Genomic DNA, 17,156 nt, shown 5'->3' on the forward strand with positions numbered 1-17,156 from the left:
AGTTCATTCCAAAAGATACTGCCTTACATTTGTTTTGATATTATCGAATGAAACTGTAGTTATATCAAAAAGTAACTGTAGTTGTGTTGAAAAGAAAGTGCAGTGTATATGAAAAGATACTGAATAACAGTTTCACATTTGTGTTTGATATTATCGAATGAAACTGTAGTTATATCAAAATGTAATTGTAGTTGTGTTGAAATGTAACTGCAGTGTATATGAACAGATACTGAATAACAGTTTCATTTTTGTGTTTTTATATTATCGAATGAAACTGTAGTTATATCAAAAAGTAACTGCAGTTGTGTTGAAATGTAACTGCAGTATATATGAAAAGAAAGTGCAGTATATATGAAAAGAAAGTGAGTGGCGCGAATTCATCTGTCTGTTTTCATTAATCAAAACGACGTCGTTTTGGGACCGCGGTCTACAATGCATTGTGGACCACGGTCCACGATATAATTTGCGTTCGGAAGCATGCGACTTTTAAATACGAGAATCATGTTCTACTCATTTGGTCACCCCTTTAAAGTCATTTATTTCCTATTTTTGATATATTTATTGTAGTTGGTATTATAATTATTATTGTTGTTGTTGTTGTTATGTAAAACAAATAATTTGTTCATTTTCAGGAAATAAACCAAATAAAAAAAATGTAATTTCTTAACTTTCTACCTAACATAAAAATTGTCTAACATTCAGTCAAACATTAAAAAATTATTTTAAAAAAAAATCATTTTCTTAAAATTATTTTTTGAAAAGTATTTGTTAGGCTTCAAACCCCTTAATTTCAACTTACTTTCACTACACCACTTCAAATATCGAAAACAAATTAATAAGCCCCACCTAACTAAATGACAAGTTAAAGTTGGTGCAAAGACCATTAAAAGTCGTGTAAGGACATTTGAAAGCATTGCAATTTTTGAAAGGTCTTCAAATGTTGGATGCCGATTTTAACTCAAAATCAAAAGCTTGCTTGAAAAAGAAAATTAAAAGACTAATATCTTAGGGGAAAAAAAAACGAACCTAATAAGAAAATTAGCTCGATAATCCAAAACAAATAAAACAATAGCCTAAGTGGACTAACCCGATATCTAGTGGGTTGGTAAGATAAATCGAGCCAGTCAAAATGATTACTCTTTGTTTCACAATCGATGTAGAACAAAATACATATGTGGGAGCCTATACGTTGGCTCCTTTTTAGCCTTGTTTTTATTTTTATTTTTTATCATGTTTTAAAATAAAATTTTACATAATATAGAGTAAATTCTACTAAAGGTCCTCTGAGTTTAAAGCACTACCAATTTTGGTCCTCAATTTACAACTTTACCACAATAAGTCATCCAACTTATCTAAAGCTACCACTAATAGTCTTTCGTTGATTTTATTTTTTTAGGAAAGTGTAAGTATATTTTCTCTCTTTTTTTTTTTTTATAGTTTTTCCAGTATATATATATACAATTTATTATATCTAACAATTAGAGAAATTTTTTACATGTTTTTTTTTTTCATTAGTATGCAGATTTGGCAAAGTTAAACTATTATTCAAAAAAATATCTATCATTTTTTTTACCAAGTACAGTAAAAAAAAAATGAGTATTCAAAATTATGAGTTAATGTTTAGGGTTTATAATTGGGCAATTTTGTAACTGTGTAAATAAATTGGTAAATCATAACATTTGTTTTTAATGACACAACTTAACTTAAGAAAAGAAATAGAAATTATTTGTGATTTAAATATAGAAATACATTTTTTAGTATTGGATAGTAAATTCAATCTATCAAACTAATGCGTATATAATCCAAAATACAAAATATGCACACTTAGATCCAATAAGTTTGTTTCTAATTATAGTATAATTTTTAGGACTCATTTACTAACCATAAAAAATTCAAATCTAACATTTCTATATTTCATACAACAGGTCTCTCGATCTTCTTACATATTTTAATTTTAGGATTATCTTTTTTGTTGACTGGAAATGAAAGTGAATATTACTGCTTTGCTCTCCAATTTCATGGTACTTTCACACACACAAAAAAATAGAAAAACAATAACAAAAAAAAAAAAAAAATCAACAAAGGTCTATTAGTGGTAGTTTTAGAGAATTGTAAGTTGAGGACCAAAGTTGGTAGTGCCTCAAATTCAGAGGACTATTAGTGATAGCTTTAGAGAAATTGGAAGACTTATAGTAGTAAGGTTGTAAGTTGAGGACCAAAGCTGGTAGTTCCTCAAACTCAGAGGTCTCTTGGTGATAGCTTTAGAGAAGTTTGAAGACTTATTGTGGTATGCTTGTAAGTTGAAGATCAAACCTTGTAACGCGTCAAACTCAAAGGTGGAATTTACTGAATTTATTACAAAATCAATGAGTATTTATGAATTGAAATGAATAGTGAAAATAAAATTTATTATAATTATTATATTATAAATGTAAATAAATTAATTTTTAATTTGTTAAAATTTTAAATAAAATAAATTTATTAATATAAAAAATTAATTTATATATTTTATACAAATGTCTATAATTGTTACATTATACTGAGAAATTTTTTTAGTTGAACTCTTTGTGCTTCAGTATAGGTTGAGAAAGTATGTATGAACAGATACTATATTGTAACATAGTCAATAGTACTAAAAAAAAAGTTTATATTTATTAATGTAAATGCATTAGTTTGTTAAAATATAAAGATTAACATACATATTAATTTTAAAATATATAAAAATTTAAATGAACTCAACCAAACAATCTGATAACCTAAGATTTTAAGATTGAGGCAACAAAAATTTGATAAAAAAAATGATCAACTCAAACTTGGCAAATTATATCATGGAGTAGGTCAACATTGCATTGCGGGCGTGATTCAAAACGACATTCAAATTATGTATCTGTAATTAATATATTATGTAACTTTAGTTAATCGATTATGTACGTGTAGATAAAGTGAATGTATATAATATATTAACTGAATATATATAATATATAAATTATAATAGGTACATAATTTGTTAAGTGTACAATTTGGACTCCATTTACCATACACATGATCAACAATATAATAATTGCTCAAACTTATTATCACTCTAATGATTTAAATAAACTAAATCGAAACTGATTGAATGGACCGATTGACATCATTAGTACAACTACACAAGTTTGAAAGGCTTGCATGTACGGATTTAGAAATGATGAGGACAGATGAATATAGTGATGTCCTACAAACAGTAAAAAGTTTGATTGTAACTGTGAGACTCAAAGATTTTTACTGTGGTCAAGACTCGAAGATGACGCATTGTCGATTTCTTGCATTCATCTGCAGATTATATTAAAAAGTACATAAAATTAACTGAAGAATTAAATTCAAACTTTACCGGCTGCTGATACGAGATTTGCTACCCTTTTTGGGCCCCCACTTGCTTTTTTAATCTGAAAAATTAAAAAAAAAATGTATATATTATATTTAATTGAGAAAGTTATATAAATACTTTTATTTAGAGCATCCTTATCAATAAAGTTTTTTCACAGTTATTGAGGAGTTTTTGTAAATGTGATTAGGAAAGAAAAAATGAGAAAAGATGAAAAAAAAAAAAACAAATCTAATTGAAAAAAAAAAAAAAAAAAAAGAGTTGGGTCAGGCGCGCCTGACGCGCCCCAGCTGTGCATGCGCCCGCTGGGCGCCCCTATTGCGCCTGACGCGCGTAAGGCGCAACAGGTTTAATTTTTCTTTGGTACCATTTTATTGTACCATAAACTCCACTTTGCAGATGCTTCTTCATCTCCTCTCTCCTGGCCTCTCACTACTCCTCAGATAACATTGTTTCAATATCACCAAAATATGCATTGATATGGATGGCCTTATAAGTTATAAGAGCACCAACATCAGTTAGGAATTTTAATGAGTTTTTGTAGAGATGAGAATGAGAGAGCATGAAAAAAAAAAAAAAAAAACTTGAAACTATTTTAACGCACTACACGTGTCAGCTGGGCGTTGCAGGTACGCCAAACGCGCACCTGTATGTTGCTTTCCCAAGTTATTCCCAATTAATGGGACCAACAAAAAAAATAAATTTGCAATAATAAAACCCCTAAAAAAATCCTCATTTCCATTAGTTAAATACATCGCCAATTTTTTTTGTTTGGAAAACCCACCTAAGAACCATTGATGGGATGTCCTAAGATAATCGCTTTAATTTTGTATGATAAGTGTTACTCTTTCTATTTTTAGTAGTTTTAATTTTGTGTGGTAAATGTTACTCCGTACTATTTTAATTTGTGGAGTTAGGGTGCACACATGCTCTATTTTATAAAAACAATTTTTTATTGACAATGTACATGCTCATTATGCTTTGTTTATCTATTCAATACTCTTTCACTTAAAAAAAATCATATTATCATATAATTATATTTACAATCCATTCACTATTTTTTCTATATTCTTATAATTTCAACTCACTTTTAAAATATATTTATTATAATAATAAATTTTATTTTAAAAAACACAAATTGATCCCACCCACTACCAAATTTGGCAAAGTGATGGGATAACTTGCAAGCTTACATTTGTCATTTTAGTTTTAAAAAAATGGTGCCATGTAGGATTGCAAGTGGTCATCTTATTGGGTAATTTTTATTTTTGAAGCATCCTTAGAGCGCGCAGTGCGCTTCAAGCGCACTCCCTTGTCTTTTTTTTCTTCTACAAAAATCAAAATCTTTGCAGGAAAAAAAAAAAAAAAAAAAAAAACCACTGCTCACATTAGTTAAAAATCGTATAAGATTTTAACTCTGCAAAACCAACATAAAAACCCCTATTAGGGATGCTCTAAGTTCTATTAATGTAGCATCCTCTACTGTCAGAAACCCAAAACAGTACATCATGACTTCCACGTTCACTCAATGGTATTCCAAAAATCATATCGACATCTCTCGGGTAGAAAACGACCTTGAGCTTGAGGATGTCAATATCCCAAGCCTTCCTATCAAACAAACATCAGACAACTTACTCTTGCCCCCTCTTAATTGAGGATGTCAATTATACTCAGTCAAGCCTGTCACACATAATCTTGAGTATTTATTAGGTGTTAAATGTTTGAGTGTCAATTTCAACCCATTTCCCAAATTAACTAAAACAAATTTCATATGATCTTCCCTCCTGCAATGATTTGGGTGAAAGTATAATACTATCTGAGAGTGTTGTGTTCAAACAAGCCCGTGCTCAAGGAAAAATTTGTCATCCCAAGTAACACAATGAAATGGTGGCATATTCTTCAAAGCTTATTATAAAAAATTACAACTGAATGTTGAATTGGATTGAGAATGGACAGATGGTGTATTGATCTTTCATCTCATACATCCTGTGATACTTGGGCAAGAGACGTTACCAATAGCTATAAATACTGTATCAAACAGAGATATGGTTATAGTGAACTCACTGGACTACTCATTTGGCCGCCCATGCAAGAACCATCCGTCACGAAGACCAAATTGCAGCTGGAACCGTGATTGAGTTCACCATTTTGCGGATTGATTCTTAGTGGTAGGCATGACCAAACCTTCACAAGTTATGCCTATAAATGAACAACTTAGACTAAAATGGGTTAGCAAATGCCAACCATGAAAGTCACTGAATCCGTTCAGTCGCCCACTTTCTCCTACTTGTAGGACCTGAGTTGCTTGGGCCATCATTCCATACCATCTCCATCTACCAACAAGGTAAAAAGGGGTAAAAGTTTAAGTAGAAGCTCAATACAACTAAACCTTATATGAAAACTGCCATGCATACATCTAATATTCAGGTAAAACAGATAAAAACTCAAGAACAATTCTTCTTAGTCTCCACTTAGCTATGGCAATCTTTGTCAAAAGCCATTTGGCTTTTGAATTAATTTAGCATAAAAGCAATACATTATACTAAACCACATAAGCATGCAAAAAGGAAGAAGGGCAGCAGTCTAGGAAAGAAGTAAAACAGCAAAGTGGAAAAAAAAAAAACATCAAAAGAACTTACATCCCCAACAATGACAGTGTCGCCTTCCTTTACACCAAGTTTTATGAGAGATTTATTTACACCACAGGCCTCCAGAACATGCTGAAATCTTCTATCAGAATCTATGTATCTGTTCCAAGTAACAAAAGCCAACCGTATTATCAGATCTTTTCAAATAAGCTGTAAAGTTATCCCTGAGAAATGTTCCTAGTCTTGATGTGTCTGTCTGCAGGATGATTCACATTGTATACTCAAAGCCAATTTTCTTAAGTCTCTGCCTAACTCGAATACAGGATACTGGACAATGAGAATAAGATCTTCAAACTTTGGAGTATATCCCAATTGAGGGAAAATGGAAACAATGGCCTTTAGTGCAGAGTATTGTAAACTTAGCTCCCATTTCATGATGGAATATAAATGTGCAGATAATTCAGGGAATAACTTACGTACAACAAAAGAAGATTGAAGAAATAGGAATTTCCTTACCTCCAGTTTGTCATTTGGATAAAACGCTGCAGGCCTGATCCCACAACATGCCATGTATTGGAAGAGTCATCGTGAGATATCTCAAATTCACTTATTGGAGCATTTTTCTCTTTTTGCAATGTATCAGCCACATAGTTCAAATTTTCTGGACCTACTGCATCTGAAACAAAAGAAATGTTTGTGAAACCAATGTGGTGAATGGAGCTGAAGAAACCTAAATCACTCGTGTTTTTTGAAAATAAAGCAACTAATTCAGTATCAAATTACCAAGCAGAATGCCCAAATAAAAGAGCACACTGTTCCTGTATTATCTGTTCTTATTTCTTATTTACTCCGTATTTCTTTATTGTTAAAGAAAGGGATAATCACACTTTTGGACCCTCAAGTTGGCCATTATGTAACTTAGTCCCTCATTTTCAATTTCAGTCAATATGGTCCCTCAATTGTTTATCGTGTTGTAAATCTAGTCTCTCGAGGTTTAAATATGGTCAATATAGTCCCTCAATATCAGCTTCCATTTAAAAAAAAAAAAAAANATATAGTCCCTCAATATCAGCTTCCATTTAAAAAAAAAAAAAAAAGGGAATAGATTAACTATATCTACAACTCAAGAGACTAGATTTACAACATGTTAAATAATTGTGGGGCCACGTTTATTGAAAATTTGAAATTGAAAATGAGAGATTAAATTGCATAATAAACAATAATTAAGGGACCAAAAGTGTGATTTACCCTTAGAAAAAACATATTGGCCCTATTTGGTAAATAATCAGCCTATCAGCCAATTTTGGCTTATTTGACCACTATTAGTTGTTTGACTTGGTTAAAAAATCAATATAAGTGTTTGGCTAATAAGCTTTTTGTAACTCCAAAATACTAAAATTCAAAAGGCTAAGCAACCTTTTCAATTAGCTTTTTGAGAAAAGAAATTATACCAAACAGTTATCAGCTAACAACTAATTTACCAAACTTTCTACAGCTAATGTTATCAACTAATCATACCTTCTAACCCAATCAGCTAACAACCATTTACCAAACAGGGCCATTATCTTATAGGAATGACAGACTGCTAAAATGGATGAGATAAGGCAAAAGAACTAATACACCTACAGAAAAATATGCACAGCACACCTAATCATGTAAAGAAGCATGACAACTTCAGCCAACTGGGCCAAGACACTAATAAGAACTCACCTTCTTCCTCAGCAGCAGTTCTTCTCTTGCGAACAAGCTCATATGCAGCACATATCACTTCATGTGTACCCTCTTTCTTCACTGCACTCATGCAAAAAGGCTCAAACCCACGGCTTTGCAGGCTGTCCCTGAAGGATAGCCAACTTTCAGATGCTTCTGGAAGATCCATTTTGTTGTACACAACTAAACAAGGCTTCTCAGCAAGCTCAGGACTAAACATTTCCAACTCAAGACGAACTGCGTCAAACTCATATTCTGGCTGTTCAGATGACCCATCAACAACATGCACCTAAACTCCTCAAAATTATAGCTCCCCAATCAGTTAAACAAGTAAACTTTTAAGAATCCAAAGTAAGAAAGCATATAAAGAAAGGCATTAGCCAAATTCAGGAACTGGAAAGTTAACTGTTCACTGATATGGAAAGATTAGATGGCAATTACAGTCATGGAGGCAGTGAATGGGGGTAAGATTTATCATGCACAAGCAACACAAGAAAAATAATGTAATAATTGAGAAGATACACTACCATCCCTATTGTTTTCACAAAGTAAAATTACTGGAGCAGTCAAACAAATACAATTATAACAACTGCACCCAAATCATCACAATATAACACACATTCTTGCTGAATATAAATTCCCCAATCATATGACACTATAATGTTTGCTATTGTGAAGACAGATGATAAAGGATTAATAATTTCAACAAAACAACTATACTGCGCAAGTCTATACCAGAACTGAACATCTTTCAGAGTGACGAAGAAATTCATGGCCTAAACCAAAACCTCGATGTGCCCCTTCAAGTAAACCAGGCAAATCGGCTACGACCATTGTAGAATCATAATCAAACGAAACCACACCCAAATTTGGGAGCAAAGTGGTGAAGGGGTAATTTGCAATAGTAGGCTGAGCAGCACTAATAACGCTGAGAAATGTACTTTTCCCTGCATTTGGAGCTCCCACAATTCCAACATCTGCAACCAACTTAAGCTCCAATTCCAACCACCTGGTCAAAAAGACCATTACTTCTATGCAAAGATGAGCACATGCACCAAAAACCATTAATGGGAAGGAAAACATTACTAGTTGTGTTAACATCTGAACTTAAGTTAGGAAAGTGAACAAAAGTTTTGGACTTTTTATTCTAAGTTCTACATTCAACTGAAATGTAAGTGCCAGTCCTATTGTAATGAGGCACAAATTGAATTTAGATGCTGGAATTAGTAATTAATTAAGAAATGCAATAATCACCAATACAAGCAAGATAACCCTTAAAAGCTATTTCAAATATAAATAGACATTCTTGTAATGATAAGCATACTCACATCTCTGGACCTTCTTCTCCATTCTCTGCTATCTTGGGTGCCTTATTCACCCCGGTCTTAAACGAAGCATTCCCTCTCCCACCTCTCCCTCCACGAAGCAACAATGCCCTCTGCCCTGGATGCAACAACTCCAAAAGCACATTTCCTTGCTCTCCACCATTACCAGACTCCCTAACAACCGTCCCGGGCGGCACCTTTACCACCACATCCTCACCCTTAGCACCAAACTGCTTCCTTCCCTGGCCATGGCCTCCCCTCCCAGCTCTAAAATGTACAGTCTGCCTAAAAGGCAATAACGAATTCATGGAACCATCTACCTCCACATAAACACTCCCTCCCCTCCCTCCATCTCCGCCTGCTGGCCCTCCCAATGGCACAAACTTCTCTCTACGAAACGCCACCACGCCGTTCCCTCCATCCCCAGCTTTCACATATATCTTCGCTCTATCGAAACACCTCATCACCGCCGGCACGCCCTTCTCCTTCTCTTTCACTTCAGCCCCTTCCCCTTCAAACACCCCATCCCCATAACCTATGACTAGGTCGTCGTCGTCGTCCTCGTCATCATCCTCATCATCACTTCCGTCAAACTCATTATCTGAATCAACTTCATACAACTCAAACTTACCATAATCAAAACCTGAATGCTCCTCACTTTCATCAATTTCTGAGAATTCGGTACCTTCCGCATCCACCTCCGAACGGAATTGTTTCACTTCGAACGGAATGCTGGACTCGTAGAGCCTGATTTCCTCCGAATTACGGGGAGGCGAGACGCAGAAGTCGTCTTTCGGAGGTAGTCGAGTGAAAGTGGTAGCGGTGTCACCGGCGGAGGTGGAGAGCGGCGTTGGCGGCCGGAATTCACCGGACTTGAGCTGGCGGTGATTGGATTTTGGTCTTCTAGTGTTCGTTAACACTCGTTTAGGGTTGGGCTTTCGAGCCTGGCAGCGAAGAGAGAAGTACGATAGAGAAGTAGCGGAGAGAGAGGCAGCCGCCATGTTTAGCTCAGAGCTTTCCCTCTGAGAAGACGAGAGGGAAATGGGCGGATAACTTGCTACGTGGTGGTTTATTACAAAAATTTTGTTTCTTTTACATTTTGTTTTTCCGTTGATAAGTTGGTCAGTAATACTAAAAAAAAAAAAAAAAAACGAAGTTTCAATTTCTCAATCAATGCTTTCCAAATGCCAAGGAATTTTCTATAGGCAAGTTTTGGCAAATGCCCTGTAGGAGTTTTTATTTATTTTTGTTTCAAAAAATTAGAACATGAAATGGTATGAAAAAAAAAAAGAGAAACAGACGGTATTATTGACATAGATCCGAGTGTACTAATATGCATTTTACTGAATAGCATGCAACTCGAAAAGAGCTTATTGCTTGGGCTTTGTTGATCAATACAAGACAGGTTCCCATCTTTTCTTTCTGCTATAGTTACATAATATAATTCCGGACCATTACACTCTACCGCTTACACACTTAACATAACTCTACACAACCAAAGTGTTCTGCATACAGAACAACACATCAGAATCTATTGCTGTAAAATCTTCAAAACATCATCTTACTCCAGCTTCTGTGCAAAAGGAGGAAATCATTTATTCTATCCTTCTTCCACCGGCTCCTCCTCTTCTTGGAGAAGGTTCTCTCGGTTGTCGTGGGCCCAGAAACCACGGACATCAACGAGCATGCTTGCAACAGTCCCACCTTGCTTGCATGACAGCAAATCAGCCAGTGTTATCTGCAAAGGGTCAGTAGGCTTCACCATATCCCATATTTCATCTCTAACGTCCTCTATGCATAGTTCATAGTTCCCTCCTTCAATCCATTTTTGATGCACATCTCTGGTTTGTGACAAAAACACATTCCATATAAATACTTCACCATATCAAGTGTAAAACATTATATCAACAAGTAGCAAAAGAAACAATGGCGGGGCGATTTTAATAGAAAAGGATTGTTAATTGGGTGTACTTGGTGGGCACATGTATCTGGTAACTTGAGACTCACAGAACATGCTCAGGAACCACAAGCAGGAAATCCCAGAAATTCGTTTTAGGAAGACAGAATCAGGAAGGATCTCAACTTATCAAAACTCCCCTTCTTTACTTCCATTTGGTTGTTGCTTTGCTCAGTTTTACAAGTCATAAATGCCCAACAGAATAGACTAGAAACCATTGATACAATCAAGCACAAGAAGGTATGAAAGACTAACTAAATTGGGAAATAAACCTTGTTCTGTATCAATAAGTCAACTCCAATAGATTTTATTTTAACTTTCTCACCTGAAGAGAGTATGAATATCAGCTGTTGTTAAGAAACCCCTCCCGTGTAGATCAAGACACCGGAACAGATATGTCAATCCCTCAGGAGTGTCTTTGTTTTCTAGGGCCAAAACAAAGTCAAGAAAACTTTCAAAATCCATCTCGCGACCATTAACACCTCCACCTTTCCCACGTCGGACATGCTCATCAAAAACTACGGGCAAGACAAATAAAAAATATTAAACAAAGCACAACACAAGTACACAACACCAGTGCCATTCAGCACCATAGAAGTTCCACATATATATATATATATATATATAGAGAGAGAGAGAGAGAGAGACAAGAATGGTCCACAATTTTACATAGAGCAAATCCAATCAATTAGTGTCAAACACTCTCTATATGAATTTGCAGACATCACTTGGACATTTCTGTCCCTAACCATTAGAAGAAATGATAAAATTTTACCTCTCTCAATAAAAATATCTGTCAGTGTCCCATCTGCATATTCTCGGAGTTCTTGTTTGCTCAATGTTCCATTCATATCTTTATCAAGAGCAAGGAACATATCTGCAAGATTTAATGAAGAATCTGAGCACTGAATATCACTGGACCCTAGTTGAGTAAACAGTTGCATGAAATATTAATAGCAAATATTTAAAGAATTAGAGTCATGCATTTATAAGATTAGTGAATTTAATTAAATGTTCTCATTAAATGCTAAGTTAAAGTGAATCTCACCAGAGTGTGAAGAGGGAAGGAAGGACCAAGAAGGTTAGTGTAACTAGGAAAACAAATTGTTTTTTATGTTTTAATTTCACAAACAGAAAATGTCAAGTGGTATAAGCAATTCCTGAATGTTACACAACCTTCATCCTATTATTACATCAAATCCTCTAGCTGTTTCAAATTTAAACATTAAGTGAACTTTGCAATCCATGAAGGTTGGAAGTACTGACAAATAGTTATTGCTTCTTTCTAATGCAGATGGTTAAAAAAGTTTCATCAGATTAAGAGTCCATCCAGACTATTTAAGAAAATATATAAAGTGAATTCACATTTAATTAAACCAAGAATCCAAGATTGACTAATTTCTTGCTACCCAGCTTGCTTCACCATTATATTTCACATTCTTAAGAAGCGTTAGATTATAAGAATCAGAATCAATTGAAAATTAAGGCGAGATGGGATGCAATTCACTGCTTATGATGTAAATTCAAAATAGAGGAAAACTAGAAAATGACACCTACACATCAACATGGATTTATCATTTATCTCAATAAAGAGATCCCTATACTTACCACATATGCGCTGTGCAGAAGCCAATGAAAACCAGTTTTCAGCTTGTTCAGCATCAGTGACTTCTTCCTCACTTTCCTAGTGATCAGAAGGGATAAAACCATGTCAGTGCCTGTGAACAGGCATATAGCTTCCTAGTTTCAGATACACCTAAACATGATATTACATTGAAAGACTGAAAAGTTACAAGGAGATAACTCCTAGATGCTAAATTTATCAATGGCTCCTTAGTCACTAAGCTAGCAATACAGCCATATTACCTGATGTAGTTCCATCAGCTCTTGAAGACAGTTACTAAGCAGAATCTTCTTTATGCATGCCTTTCCTGTTGTAGCATGATAATTTGTGTGCTTAGTTGAAAAAGTAACATTTAACATGAAAAAACTTCCAACCTAAGTAGCATCGTATATCTCAGTATAACAAGAGGCAAACCTCGTCGATTGGGATTACAAAAGAAGAAAATTTTATGTGCAGCTATGCGACAATACATTTGCACAAAGGCTGCAGGCATGTCACGTAGTTGTGCCAGATTAGGAATAAGGCCCCGTATGTAGGCCTCCATCTCCTGTTCAGACATTACACATAAGCACCTTTACAGTAAGTAACCACTAACAACTGAATAAGGAAGTGAAGACTACAATCCAAGATTAAAACAAAAGCTAGGAAGATCAAGGAGCCAGACATGAGGTTGAAGGAAGCCATCAGAATCTTCATCAAGCTCACTCATATCTATCCTTGCCTGTGTCAGTGACACCTAAAAGTAATCAAGAAAGAAAATTGGATGTCACCATAAAATTGACACAGAACAGATTCAAAAGGGATCATCTTTAGGCTCTCAATTTAGGTATAAACAGATTTTTAATACATCAATGTGAATTCCCGGAAACTGAAAATAGAAGATACTTATCAATTAAGATCAGAACAAATAGTGAATCCCATCAACAAGGGCAGCACCAATCACACAAATATCAGGAATAAAACTCAAGCATTGTTGAACATAACTACAATGTTACAATAGCAAAGAAATGGAGGAGGAAGGGAAGGTCAATAAAAACAACGTAACAATACCCACCGTGCGCATCACATAAAGGTAGAAGGGAAGAATAGCTATTCTGCCTGATTCATCTTTCTCAAACTTCATGAAATTTGAAGGACTGAAAAAGCGTCGACATTTAGGGCCTATTTGTTCTGTACAGACAGAGGCAATGTGGCAAAAGTCTTCATAGTTCATCTAAAAGATTACAAAAAGAAAGATGCACTCAATACAATTCCATGCTTCAATGTAAATAAATAAATAAACACCACAGAAAATCCAGGGATATGCACCATAAGACAGAAAACAGATGCAATTTAAGAAGGAAAGACTGCTAATTTATACAAGGTAAGAGTTGTTAACTGCAGGCAACAAGAAAGCTCATTGAGTTATTAAGTGACCTCATTCATGTAAATAAGCATGCTCCAATTGGACAAAAGCAGTGAAACAGCTCTGAAAACGGTAGCATGCTTAACTCCAAGAACAATCTGGAATAAAAAAAAAAATTTAGGATAAATTGAACACCTTTTCAGCACCAGTTGCATCGTCGATCACACAGTTTTCTCTTAAGCAAACCCACATAGCATCCAAATCATCGGCATTTAACAGAAGATCAGATTGTTTCTGCATGAAAAGACTAAATACTTAATTTTATTTTCTTGCACTCCTCAAAGAAATTAACCAAATATTTAACTAATTTTTGCATAATATTTAATAGTCAATTTCTAATTGGATATATACAAAAGCTGAAATTACATCAAGTACAAAAATGAATAAAATGCTAAAAGAATTTTGGTACAAACTGCAACTAAAAATTTAAACAAAGGAAAATCAATACCTTTAGAAATCGATATTTTGCCAGCCTCTGAACCCTATGACTAATGGATCCATCTTCAGGTTTCTGAATAAAATGCAATGAAGCACAGAATAAAAGGGATAAATAAATTGGTTGCATTTGAGGGCTGTTAGATTATCATAGTAACACCATGGAAAACGCTTTTCTTACTTTCTTATAGAAGCTGGGAATTGTGCCAGCTGCAGCACTTTTTTGTTGTTTCTCTTTGAAAATATCAAGCAAGATCTTCTTTGTTTCAAGCTCTACAAAATGGAATAGGAGCCAACAAAGTCAGAAAAATAATACATTGATGAGCACAAGATTGTCAAATTGGCTCATGATATGACCAAATTTTCAAATATTAGGTATGCAATTCATTCAAGAGACCTCTATCTTTGAGTGTAAATGACTAAAATCAAAAGAAGGCAGCCATCAAACCAAGATCACCGAATCCGATAGGTCTTCACAAATTTCATTTCATGATTATCACATGAACATGCGAATTCATATGTACATATTACATTATTGAACATGAATGAAAAAAGCAGAGAAATGTGGAATTCAATCAATCAAATAAGTGAAACAAATAAGAAAGATCGGAGACTTGGACTGAACTAACCCATGAGTGCTTCGGAGCCTAGACCGGCCCCGTCCCCAATGTAACGTCGGAGATTACGGACCCATGGCATCGCGGACGGCGGAGAAGCCTTCCGGGACCCCGATGGGTCATTGCCTTCGACATCACCAGAATTACCGTACATTTTGGCTACAACTCCAGAAAATTCAGATCCGAATCGAGAAGATTCGAGTTCTGCTAATTATCCCCCGAATGCAGCTGGAATCCGATACGATTTCAGAGACATCAGTCCCTACTGCAAAACCCTAGCTCTCTACTGTATCGATTCGGTGCTCAATTTTGAAGGTTTGCACGGGGAGAGAAGAAGCCACGAGAGAGAGCTGTGAGGGGATTATTATATTGTACTCCGTATTTTGGTAATTTAGCATGCAAGTAGCCCTCAAATGAGAGGGAAAAAAAAAAAAAAAATACNTAGTTCATCTAAAAGATTACAAAAAGAAAGATGCACTCAATACAATTCCATGCTTCAATGTAAATAAATAAATAAACACCACAGAAAATCCAGGGATATGCACCATAAGACAGAAAACAGATGCAATTTAAGAAGGAAAGACTGCTAATTTATACAAGGTAAGAGTTGTTAACTGCAGGCAACAAGAAAGCTCATTGAGTTATTAAGTGACCTCATTCATGTAAATAAGCATGCTCCAATTGGACAAAAGCAGTGAAACAGCTCTGAAAACGGTAGCATGCTTAACTCCAAGAACAATCTGGAATAAAAAAAAAAATTTAGGATAAATTGAACACCTTTTCAGCACCAGTTGCATCGTCGATCACACAGTTTTCTCTTAAGCAAACCCACATAGCATCCAAATCATCGGCATTTAACAGAAGATCAGATTGTTTCTGCATGAAAAGACTAAATACTTAATTTTATTTTCTTGCACTCCTCAAAGAAATTAACCAAATATTTAACTAATTTTTGCATAATATTTAATAGTCAATTTCTAATTGGATATATACAAAAGCTGAAATTACATCAAGTACAAAAATGAATAAAATGCTAAAAGAATTTTGGTACAAACTGCAACTAAAAATTTAAACAAAGGAAAATCAATACCTTTAGAAATCGATATTTTGCCAGCCTCTGAACCCTATGACTAATGGATCCATCTTCAGGTTTCTGAATAAAATGCAATGAAGCACAGAATAAAAGGGATAAATAAATTGGTTGCATTTGAGGGCTGTTAGATTATCATAGTAACACCATGGAAAACGCTTTTCTTACTTTCTTATAGAAGCTGGGAATTGTGCCAGCTGCAGCACTTTTTTGTTGTTTCTCTTTGAAAATATCAAGCAAGATCTTCTTTGTTTCAAGCTCTACAAAATGGAATAGGAGCCAACAAAGTCAGAAAAATAATACATTGATGAGCACAAGATTGTCAAATTGGCTCATGATATGACCAAATTTTCAAATATTAGGTATGCAATTCATTCAAGAGACCTCTATCTTTGAGTGTAAATGACTAAAATCAAAAGAAGGCAGCCATCAAACCAAGATCACCGAATCCGATAGGTCTTCACAAATTTCATTTCATGATTATCACATGAACATGCGAATTCATATGTACATATTACATTATTGAACATGAATGAAAAAAGCAGAGAAATGTGGAATTCAATCAATCAAATAAGTGAAACAAATAAGAAAGATCGGAGACTTGGACTGAACTAACCCATGAGTGCTTCGGAGCCTAGACCGGCCCCGTCCCCAATGTAACGTCGGAGATTACGGACCCATGGCATCGCGGACGGCGGAGAAGCCTTCCGGGACCCCGATGGGTCATTGCCTTCGACATCACCAGAATTACCGTACATTTTGGCTACAACTCCAGAAAATTCAGATCCGAATCGAGAAGATTCGAGTTCTGCTAATTATCCCCCGAATGCAGCTGGAATCCGATACGATTTCAGAGACATCAGTCCCTACTGCAAAACCCTAGCTCTCTACTGTATCGATTCGGTGCTCAATTTTGAAGGTTTGCACGGGGAGAGAAGAAGCCACGAGAGAGAGCTGTGAGGGGATTATTATATTGTACTCCGTATTTTGGTAATTTAGCATGCAAGTAGCCCTCAAATGAGAGGGAAAAAAAAAAAAAAA

The 17,156-nt window shown here is 35.0% G+C and overlaps 2 protein-coding genes and 1 non-coding gene across 4 annotated transcripts; all 3 read right to left on the reverse strand.

Annotated features, from left to right (window-relative positions):
- Positions 1-5,157: 5,157 nt before the first annotated feature.
- LOC116002869 (GTP-binding protein OBGC, chloroplastic) lies at positions 5,158-10,040 on the reverse strand. The gene is made up of 6 exons (XM_031243053.1): positions 8,991-10,040; positions 8,398-8,671; positions 7,663-7,951; positions 6,469-6,628; positions 6,004-6,112; positions 5,158-5,697 (listed from the first exon to the last, which is right to left on the reverse strand). Exons 1-6 carry the CDS (start codon positions 9,986-9,988, stop codon positions 5,617-5,619), a joined length of 1,911 nt encoding a protein of 636 aa, XP_031098913.1. The 5' UTR covers positions 9,989-10,040; the 3' UTR covers positions 5,158-5,616.
- Positions 10,041-10,273: 233 nt separating this feature from the next.
- LOC116002476 (probable serine/threonine-protein phosphatase 2A regulatory subunit B'' subunit TON2) lies at positions 10,274-17,106 on the reverse strand. 2 transcript variants are annotated; one of them, XM_031242625.1, is made up of 12 exons: positions 16,732-17,106; positions 16,284-16,375; positions 16,116-16,178; positions 15,803-15,901; positions 13,623-13,781; positions 13,233-13,304; positions 12,983-13,115; positions 12,811-12,875; positions 12,553-12,628; positions 11,720-11,821; positions 11,270-11,462; positions 10,274-10,828 (listed from the first exon to the last, which is right to left on the reverse strand). In XM_031242625.1, exons 1-12 carry the CDS (start codon positions 16,871-16,873, stop codon positions 10,588-10,590), a joined length of 1,437 nt encoding a protein of 478 aa, XP_031098485.1. In that variant the 5' UTR covers positions 16,874-17,106; the 3' UTR covers positions 10,274-10,587. The 2 variants fall into 2 exon arrangements, with proteins under 2 accessions (XP_031098485.1, XP_031098484.1); XM_031242624.1 differs by lacking the exons at positions 15,803-15,901; positions 16,116-16,178; positions 16,284-16,375; positions 16,732-17,106 and adding exons at positions 14,109-14,207; positions 14,422-14,484; positions 14,590-14,681; positions 15,038-15,410.
- LOC116003221 lies at positions 10,968-11,085 on the reverse strand. The gene has a single exon (XR_004094653.1). It is a non-coding gene; the product is annotated as a small nucleolar RNA snoR104 (small nucleolar RNA).
- Positions 17,107-17,156: the final 50 nt, after the last annotated feature.

The sequence above is a fragment of the Ipomoea triloba genome, chromosome 13 (assembly GCF_003576645.1).
Source record: "Ipomoea triloba cultivar NCNSP0323 chromosome 13, ASM357664v1".
Taxonomy (NCBI): domain Eukaryota; kingdom Viridiplantae; phylum Streptophyta; class Magnoliopsida; order Solanales; family Convolvulaceae; genus Ipomoea; species Ipomoea triloba.